The sequence below is a fragment of the Mandrillus leucophaeus genome, unplaced genomic scaffold, assembly GCF_000951045.1.
Source record: "Mandrillus leucophaeus isolate KB7577 unplaced genomic scaffold, Mleu.le_1.0 Scaffold13, whole genome shotgun sequence".
NCBI lineage: Eukaryota > Metazoa > Chordata > Mammalia > Primates > Cercopithecidae > Mandrillus > Mandrillus leucophaeus.
In genome coordinates, this window is record NW_012101254.1 from 2,578,625 (window position 1) to 2,588,618 (window position 9,994).

General features: G+C 52.4%; 1 protein-coding gene across 2 annotated transcripts in view; it reads right to left on the reverse strand.

Annotated features, from left to right (window-relative positions):
* Positions 1-9,994, reverse strand: part of FAM179A (family with sequence similarity 179, member A) — an 84,296-nt gene that overhangs the window by 36,244 nt on the left and 38,058 nt on the right. Inside the window, exons 9-13 of one of the 2 annotated variants that reach the window (XM_011972571.1) lie at positions 8,978-9,128; positions 8,326-8,490; positions 3,371-3,521; positions 2,479-2,584; positions 1,300-1,535 (exon numbers count right to left, since the gene is read on the reverse strand). In XM_011972571.1, coding sequence (XP_011827961.1) covers positions 1,300-1,535; positions 2,479-2,584; positions 3,371-3,521; positions 8,326-8,490; positions 8,978-9,128 — 809 coding nt within the window. The remainder of the gene's footprint in view (positions 1-1,299; positions 1,536-2,478; positions 2,585-3,370; positions 3,522-8,325; positions 8,491-8,977; positions 9,129-9,994) is intronic. The other variant, XM_011972572.1, reaches the window with a different exon arrangement.

The following is a 9,994-nucleotide window of genomic DNA, read 5'->3' on the forward strand; positions in this document are numbered from 1 at the left end:
AGTCCCACCCCAGTGGAACACAGTGGGGGACATCAGAGCTCTCCCTACTCAGCTTGGTCCTTGGACCAGCAGCACTGGCATCTGAACCAGAATCTGCATTTCAGCAAGATCCCAGTGGACTCAGATGCACAAGCCGTGACCCTGGTTCTTGTTGACAGTGATCAATTTCCTGTCCCTCCATGCCAGCACCTTTTATCCATTATCTCACATCCACCTCATTAGCTACTATTATCATCATCATTCTGCAGGTGAGGAAGCTGAGCCAAAGGGAGGCATCCAGAAAAAAAAAATGCAATTCATTTCTCCTAAGTTAATTATAGACACAGTAAGCACTCAGTGAATGCAGGTATGGGCAGGCACCATTCTAAGTGTGCTTTCATGAGTCAATTCAATTACTTCTCATAACAACCTCATAAGGTAGACACCATTATTATCCCCATTTTACGGATGAGTCAACTGAGACTCAGAGAAGTGAAGTGACAATCAGGATGTGAACCCAGGTGATGTGGCTGGGCAGGATCTCACCCTTTGCAATATGCTATGGTGCAGTTACTAAAGGTCTCCCAGCTGGTCCAACAGGCCCCCGGGGCTACTAAGAAACCTCATGCATCGGTGCAATGATCCACGTATGGGGTGGAGAAGCCTTTTGCTCTGTGGGAGAAGCAGCTTAGGAAATGCTTTTGGTTTTGCCTTTAGTGTGGGGTTTTAATGACAGGGAAAACAAATCTGCAGAAAAGCTCCAACAGGAGCCCAATACCCTCCCCTCCCCAGGAGCAGATCCAGTGGGGCAAGCTGAAAAATGAAACTTTGCGCCTTTCTCACTGGCCCACATTTCATCAGAAAGCAACACTGCTCCTGCGGGTGGCAGGAGCTCCAGGGCCCACGCTCAGGCTGCCTCCGCAGTCCTGTCTCCCAGGGTGCTCCCACAGCCATGGTGTGCTCCCCAGCCTTGGAGTGCAACAGCCCCTTCCTGTTCCAGCCAGAGCTCCCTGCATCACCCCGGCCCGGCCGATGAAAAGTGGGAGAGAAGCCTGGTGCCCGGCACAGGGAAGCAGGGGTCTTCTTCCTCCCCTAGCTAAGTGGAAGGCACCTGCTGTGAAGTCTGAGGTGGGCCCCTTCTTCACTCTGAACCTCTGACCCATCACCCCGGCCTCTAGCATCCCGAGGGACCCCCTGCAGCCTCACTCGCCTGCTTCCCTCCCTCCCTGGACCCTTCCCTCCTTTCACATCCCAGGGCCTCTCCCCTTGCCTTACCCTCCCTGACCTCCCCCACCCTTCAGACAACAGGCAGCCACATACTAGACACCCGCCGAGGTGAGGACCACCAGGGAGCGGGCAAGGGTCACGTTCTCCACCATGGCCCTCAGGGACTGGCCAGCTGCTCTCCGGATGAACTCGCTGGTGTCCCCCATCTTCTGCAGCAAGTAGCGGGCAATCTCCTCGGCCTCCTGGTCCATATTCTTCTTCAAGGCCTGGAAGAGGTCTCCCAAGGTAGTGATGGCCAGGCAAGACACCTTGGACCGCAGGTTGGTGACCTTGGAGAGAGGAGAGGGGCCCTCCAGGGTGCTGGACCCTGCCAAGGGCTCTAGGACGCACGGAGAATGGGCCCTGCACCACCCTCTTCCTCCACCCCCACCCTTCCCCTGACCTAGGTCTTGCCACGCTGGAAACGAAAACCCTGCAGCCTCTCTGAGCAAAACTGTCCCATTTCATTATCATCTCAATTATTAATCCCGTCATCATCATGACCATAGGAAATGTGTACACTCTGTCTTCAAAGCACTTTTACAAAGAATGTCTGATTTTATCTTTGCAACTACCAAATGAGAAGTAGGTACCATGAGAAGCCCGGTAGTGCTGACTGAGGCTCTAATTAACCTGGGAGAACGTAACTATTTTTCCTGGATGCCTCACTTTGCAAAGGAAACAGAGACTCCAGGCCACATGCAGGAAGGCAGATGCTCCCAACACAGCCCAGGCCCTCGTGTGTCAACAAAACAGCGTCCTTCGTATTCATCCCCCCAACCCCCACTGGAGCCCCCCGCTCCCAGGAGCAGGGCACAGCCTCCAGGTGAGACCAAATGCAGCCTCCTGCCTCTCTGGACCCAGCTAGACCAAGCTCCAGAACCATGAAAGAAAGGCTTTGGGAAACACTGCCACTGCCCTGGAGTTGGGGATCTGGCCCAGGACGCTCCATCCCTCCTTAGGCATTTTCAGTACAGAGGACCATGCAGGCCGACACGTGGGCACGTGGGATTCTAATTGTTTCCATTCCCAAAGATTACAAATAAGGAAACCCCAGGCTTGTTTTCCAAACTGAGAAATGGGTGGCTACCTCCTACCTCAGTGGCTGAAGGCTGAGAAATAGGCAAGGATCCCCATGTTCCTGGAGCCACCGCCCCTCCACAGCTGCTAGTGGATTGCATCGAGCAGCCGCGGTGGGGCCAAATGCACAGCACACAGGCTGGGGGGCCTCACCTCCCCAGTCACCGCCAAGCACACGTCGTGCAGCCTCCCGGTGAGGACCTCTGAGTGACAGGCTGCCAGGCGCTGGATGCTCACCAGGCCCTTCTGCTTCATCTGCCTGAGAAGCAAGGCCAGGCCCTGTTGCAGGCGGTGGGGAGGAAGGAGCCCCACCCCTCTGCAGACTAGGGGCCCCACATCACACAGCATCACGGTCCACCCTCACCCACAGCAGGGTGCCATTGCATGGCCTCAGAGTAGAGTTTCCTGGGGTAACACCCTGGCCTGGAATCCTAACCACTCAGTAAAAGCCAGTTTTATGTGGCCTCTGGCCAGCCCTCAGCTCTGACAGTGCTGTATGGAAGCCCACCCCCAGGACCTATCTGGGTCCTCGACGCAAAGCCAACACCTTCAGTAAAAGGCACTTGAACAGGGAGGACTAAAGGCAGGGAGGGCTCCTCACAAATGTTCTGGAGCCCGAGGCATTGCTTTGCTCATGACCACGGTCCTGTGTCCCCACAGTGGGAGGAGCGCTTGGAGCAGATTCAATTTCATTCAGAGAAATAAAGGGTTGCGGCCTTTCCTGGGCCCCCCGGTGTGGAATCAAATGCATCCTTGCCATGCCTGGCTTTGGCACATCACAGACATCACAGAGCCACGCATAGGCTGCTTGGAGGGTCCCAGGGCACACCCATGAAGCCAGGAGCACCTCACAGTCATGCACACATGCACATAAACACACGCATATCTATATGCATGCACACAGTCCCCCCTCCAAACTGGCTTTTACCCTCCGTGGTGCTGGAACCCCAGAGTGGGAGAGGAGGGAAGTTGAGGGGCAGAAGCTATTCTGCAACAGCCCCTGCTTCTGGCCGGAACACAGCACATGGCGGAGGCATCTCCTCACCAGTCACTGCTGTTGAGGCACTGGAGTGCATCCATCAGCCCCAGCTCCGGGTTCGAGAAAGGCCTCAACTCCTTCCAGCCTCTAAGATCCATCTCCTCCTCTTCTTCCCATTCAGGAGAACCCAGTGTGAGCACCGCAGGTAATGAGTTAGCTGCATTCACAGGAAAGAAACAGCAGGCTTCACACAGCAGGACAGGCAAGAGCCTGAGTGGCCGCTCCTGCCACCGCTCCCCTTGGGAGGCCATGCCACCACCCTGAGCCCACCTAACAGGGAGGGTGTACAAGGGGAAGTGCCTGGTGAGGCTAAGAACCCAGCGCCTGGGCTTCCCTCCCCAGGAGCCATGAAGACCTCCTCACTCTACCTTTGACTGACTTCTCCCCTTCCTGCCCTTGCCAATGTGATTCTTACAAACAGACTTGTGATCAGCCACGTGATGTCATGGGACAAAACCCCCCCAGCCAGGGGGACACCTCCAAACCTGCCCCGTCTGTGGTGAGGTGGGGCCCCCTCAGCCATCAATGAATGATCTCTCTACTCACTTTGGTGACAGTCTAACCTCATCCCCAACCAGAGGCCCATGTGGTCAGCGCCTCCTCCCTCCCTCCTGCTATCCAGCCTTTTGTGAGGTTGCCCACGAGCAGGGAAGGGTCCAAGAGCAGATGGCTGGAGGAAGGCAATGTAGCTAACTGGCACCCACACGGTCCAGATGCAGCCACACACGCAGCAACCCACAACAAGCAGGTTGTCATGTTTCCTAGGCTCTCCTGCCCTGCGGAGAGATGCTGGAATCAGAAACTCCTAGGACAGGAAGGAATCTTACAGGGCCTCTGTCTAGCCAAATGCCCTGATCACACAGTTGAGGTCTCAGAGGCCCAGAGAGGGTGGGGGACACTCCACAGCCCCTCAGCTCCTCTGTCAGCACAAGCAGGACAAGAAGGTTCCCTTCCCAGTCCAGAGCTCTCACTACCACATCTTCCTTCCTGGCAAGTTTTCTTCTGAGCTTCACCTCCACCAGGATGATTTTCATCACAGTACATCTGGAGGTACTGGGCAAGTCTGAGTGGAGAAGAAGCCCTTTACTGAATGTGGAGGCACAGCCGGGCACAGTAGCTCACACCTGTAATCCTAGCACTTTGGGAGGCCGAGGCGGGCGGATCAGCTGAGGTTAGGAGTTCAACACCAGCCTGCCCAACATAGTGAAACCCTGTCTCTACTAAAAATACAAAACTTAACTGGGCATAGTGGTACATGCCTGTAATCCCAAATATTTGGGAGGCTGAGGCAGGAGAATTGCTTGAATTCGGGAAGCGTAGATTGCAGTGAGCCGAGATCATGTCACTGCACTCCATCCTGGGCGACAGAATGAGATTCAGTCTCGGGGATTAAAAAAAAAAAAAAAGTGGAGACACAAAGCCCTCACTCTTGGACTCTCTTTTCAGCACTGCCCTTGGCAAGTGGAACGGTCTCTTAATCAGTTATTTCAGTCACTCTCTGAAAGGCAGAAGGTAACATCCAACCTCCCCGTCCTTCCCTGGGCAGCAGGGACATGAATGACATGCTGTCTGCAACGCTCTCAAAATGAGGCTCGGTCTTCTGGAGAGAGCAATCCAGCCTCCTGCCCCGCTGCACCCCTTCCCCGCCTTCCCCGCCTTCCCCGCCTTCCCCGCCTTCCCCGCCTTCCCCGCCTTCCCCGCCTTCCCCACACCCTGCAGGGGCATTTAGCATCCACTGGACTTAAAAACAAACTCACAAAAGGCATTGGCAGGGGGCCTCCAGCCTCCAGTGTCTTGAGGGCTTGTGTGGCCTCCCCCTTTGCCCTGTGTCTGACAGCTTTCCTGTCAGGTTCATATTTGTGCCTTCTGGTTCAGTCATTTCTATTTTTCACACACAAAACAGAAGAAATTGAACAGATCCTGAGCTGAGCTCACCTAAACCAACCCAGTCTCCCAAGAAAGGCCAGCTCCTTGTTGGAAACAGTGAGTTCCTCTTCAAAGTTCCCACCTGTCCTCTATTTTCAAAGCTTAACTTCCTTGCCTCCTTGCCCCTAGTTACGGTAAACAACTTTCCAGCCATTCCCAATCTGTGACCCACATCAGTTCCCAATCTGTAACAACCCACATCTGATCCTTATTTGACGTCCTTAGTTCCAAAACTGCTCTTCCCGCCGCTGGAGCACCACCCCCACCCCACCCCCATTTGAAGTAGCCGGTCCGGATCAGCTTAGATTGTGCCGTCTGACCCCAGCCAATGGGGACCGGACACAGTTGTAGGGACTGACTGCGTTCGGGATAAAAACCGTTTCCCTCCTTTGTTGGGTGTGCTCTCGCACACCAGAAGAATGAGCAGCAGCCTTCTGCGGAAGTAAATTTGCCTCGATGAGGAAATCCTTTATTTGAGTGCTCATTTTCTTTGTGACTCCTAGCTCTTATTTCCAACACCCTCACAGGACATATTAGGAGAATCAGGAGGACAAGCAGGTTTACAATCCTGAAATACTATCATTTCCAGCCAGACTAAAAACACAAACTGTAAAGCAAGTTAAGGGATTCTTCATTCACTGTGAGGAGAGAGGAAGATGAGGAGGATTCGAATGCAGCTTCCAGGATGGCTGTAAGAGGAGAATGTTGGCCTTTTTTTCCTAACTCCAACAACCTACTTGATTTTATTTCTGCCTACCCGCTCACCTGCCAAACATAAACAGTTCAAATAAAGAGGGACAACAGACTATCCTGGGTCAAGCATCACTAGCCAAAGTCTCAGTCTAGTGATCTTTAGATGATGGTACTACCGGGCACCATGACCTTGAGTGACCTTGGGTGGCCTTTACATCACTAGGTCTCAGTTCTGCTGCTGTAAAATGAGTGGGTTGGCCAGGTATGGTGGCTCATACCTGTAATCCCAGCACTTTGGGAGGCTGAAGTGGGCGAATCACTTGAGGTCAAAAGTTCGAAACCAGCCTGGCCAATATGGTGAAACCCCATCTCTACTAAAATACAAAAATTAATTGGGCCATGGTGGCATGCACCTGAAGTCCCAGTTACTCAGGAGGCTGAGGCAAGATCACCAATCTGTAACAACCCACATCTGATCCTTATTTGACGTCCTTAGTTCCAAAACTGCTCTTCCCGCCGCTGGAGCACCACCCCCACCCCACCCCCATTTGAAGTAGCCGGTCCGGATCAGCTTAGATTGTGCCGTCTGACCCCAGCCAATGGGGACCGGACACAGTTGTAGGGACTGACTGCGTTCGGGATAAAAACCGTTTCCCTCCTTTGTTGGGTGTGCTCTCGCACACCAGAAGAATGAGCAGCAGCCTTCTGCGGAAGTAAATTTGCCTCGATGAGGAAATCCTTTATTTGAGTGCTCATTTTCTTTGTGACTCCTAGCTCTTATTTCCAACACCCTCACAGGACATATTAGGAGAATCAGGAGGACAAGCAGGTTTACAATCCTGAAATACTATCATTTCCAGCCAGACTAAAAACACAAACTGTAAAGCAAGTTAAGGGATTCTTCATTCACTGTGAGGAGAGAGGAAGATGAGGAGGATTCGAATGCAGCTTCCAGGATGGCTGTAAGAGGAGAATGTTGGCCTTTTTTTCCTAACTCCAACAACCTACTTGATTTTATTTCTGCCTACCCGCTCACCTGCCAAACATAAACAGTTCAAATAAAGAGGGACAACAGACTATCCTGGGTCAAGCATCACTAGCCAAAGTCTCAGTCTAGTGATCTTTAGATGATGGTACTACCGGGCACCATGACCTTGAGTGACCTTGGGTGGCCTTTACATCACTAGGTCTCAGTTCTGCTGCTGTAAAATGAGTGGGTTGGCCAGGTATGGTGGCTCATACCTGTAATCCCAGCACTTTGGGAGGCTGAAGTGGGCGAATCACTTGAGGTCAAAAGTTCGAAACCACTGGCTAACATGGTGAAACCCCGTCTCTACTAAAAATACAAAAAACTAGCCGGGCGTGGTGGCGGGCGCCTGTAGTCTCAGCTACTTGGGAGGCTGAGGCGGGAGAATGGCGTGAACCCGGGAGGCGGAGCTTGCAGTGAGCCGAGATCACGCCACTGCACTCCAGCCTAGGAGCACAGCGAGACTCCGTCTCAAAAAATAATAATAATAATAATAATAAAATAAAAATAAAAAGAGAGGTGCTAAAGACTGGCACCAAATTCAGACTTTCTACTTAAGACAATTGAAAGGATAGAAAGAGAATTGAAAAGGGAGGTGAGCTGGCATTATTTATAGCATGGAAATTATATGTCTATGATCTAGTCTATGCTCTAGTCTATGATCATTTACCATCACATCCCACACTTAAAGAAACTCTGAACCAAGCTGACTGTTTTTAAGTTTTTTTCACTAGCAAAATCTTTCCAAATGAAATCTCACATGAATGCCCAGTATACAAAAAAAAAAAAAAAAAAGAGGCAAAATAGAAACTCCCCTGGTAGAATGGGGACAGAATGTCCCCATGTCCCAGGCATGATTCCTGAGGTGCCCTGGTAGAAGCTCTGGACCCTCTGATTCCTGTCTGTAGCCAGTGCTGTCCAGCCCTGACATTTTACGAAGCAACAGGAAAGAAACTGAGGTCTTCCCCAATCCTCTCATCCTGTTTCTGCTGTTCTCAGCTGCTTCCTTGGGGGCTGTTGTCTAGTGTCTTTGGCCCTGGTGCACTGGTCACTCCTCCAGGACATGTCACACAGGCTGGGCACATCACAACTCCAGTTGTGATATCCTGGGTCCCCAGCCCAGCCTGTAGACAATGATGAGCCCCTGACACTGTTTCTCTCTCTGGCAAGGCAGCCACCACCCCAGACTGCCTCCTGGTCTAACATGGACAAGGGGCGGAAGCAAAACCGCCGAGGTCACCTTTGCCATGCCTCAGGGCATCCCGAGGCAGCATAGGCAGAGGGATACATGTGCCTGCCAGTTGGGCCTGCCCACCTGAGGCGTGGCGGACAAAGCGGGGCTCCTGCTGGCTGACGGGAATGCTGGGCAGGGAGGTCCGGCTGGCCTGCTTCCTCAGGATAACGCTGACATCATTTCTGCATGGGCCACTCAGCCTAGTGGGCACAGACAGGGTCCCGCTGCCTCGGAGGGGAAGGAGGCCTGTGGACACAGAGAAAGTCCTAGGACTAAGCAGGTCTATTTTCCCCTGGCCTCAATGTCCTCCTTTGAAAATGGGCCCATGGCTGGCCACGGTAGCTCATGCCAGTACCCCCAACATGTTGGGAGGCTGAGGTAGGAGGATGGCTTGAAGCCAGGAGTTCAAGACCAGCCTAGGCAACAAAGGGAGATGCCCATCTCTACAGAAAATGTAAAAGAAATTAGCCAGGCATGGTAGCACACGTCTATATTTCTCACTACCTGGGAGGCTGAGGCGGGAGGATCCCTTGAGCCCAAGAGTTTGAGGCTGGGGTGAGCTGTGATTGTGTCACCGCCCTTTAGCCTGGGCCACAGAGCGAGGCCCCATCTCTAAATAAATACATAAATAATAATAAAAACTTTGAAAAAGAAAATGAGCCCATCAGCAGGCTATGAGAGAGTGGACTCAGCTCCCCCAGCCTGAGCAAATCCCACACCAGGCACCCAGTACCTTCCTTCATGAAGGCTCTCCGGGAGCCCAGGCCCTGGGGAGTGAGCTTCCGCTCTGTCCTGGGCTCCTCTGGCCTCCGGAGCAGCTCCATCTCCTTCATCTGCTTCAGCCGCATCTTCTCCTGGGCAGACTTGGAGATGGTGACTTGGATCTGGCACAAGGTCAAGGCAAACTCTATTAACCTCCAATCATTCAATCATCAACATTCAGTCATCAAAAATATGTCCCCTGTGTGCCCATTGCTGTCCTGGAAGTGTAGAAAAAAGACAAATCCTTGCACCTTAAGAGCTTCGAGGTATGGGGAAGAGACAATAAACAGGCCAAATGCAGATATCAGGCAGCATGTGCCGAAAGAAAAGAGACAGAGATGACAGTGGCTTTTAGCCTAGAAGGTCCTGAGGGACTCCCCGAGGAGGTGAAGCTTAAGTGGAGACAGAAATAAAGGAAGGAGACCAGCCCCACAGATTTCTAGAAGTGTTCAAAGCAGAGGGAGTGAGTGCAAAAGCTCTGAGGCCAGGTGTGCTTGGCTGGTTGGGGACAGTCGGGGGGTGGACACTGGCCGAGCTCTCTGAGTCAGAGAAGAGACAGGACACAAGACTGGGCGGGATCCACATCACATGGGTCAAGGAAAGGACTGGGCTTCTCCTCTGAAGGACACAGGAAGCCGTTTAAGGTTTTGAGCAGAGGAGTGACATGATCTGACTTCCACTGTTGGGGGCTGTCTCTAAGTGTTGTTTTTTATAATTTTTTATTTTGAAATCATTTAAGACGCAAGAACAACTCGTATGTTGTCAAAATAGAACCAAGACTTCCTGTGTTCCCTTCACCCTTCCCAATGATAACATCTTCCACATCCACAGAACATTCTAACTTCCATTTCTCTGAGGCTCATGCCAGCTGCTGCACAGGAAGAGTCTGCAGTTAGCCTCACCCTGGAAGCAGGAAGAGTCTGCAGCTAGCCTCACCCTGGAAGCAGGAAGAGTCTGCAGCTAGCCTCACCCTGGAAGCAGGAAGAGT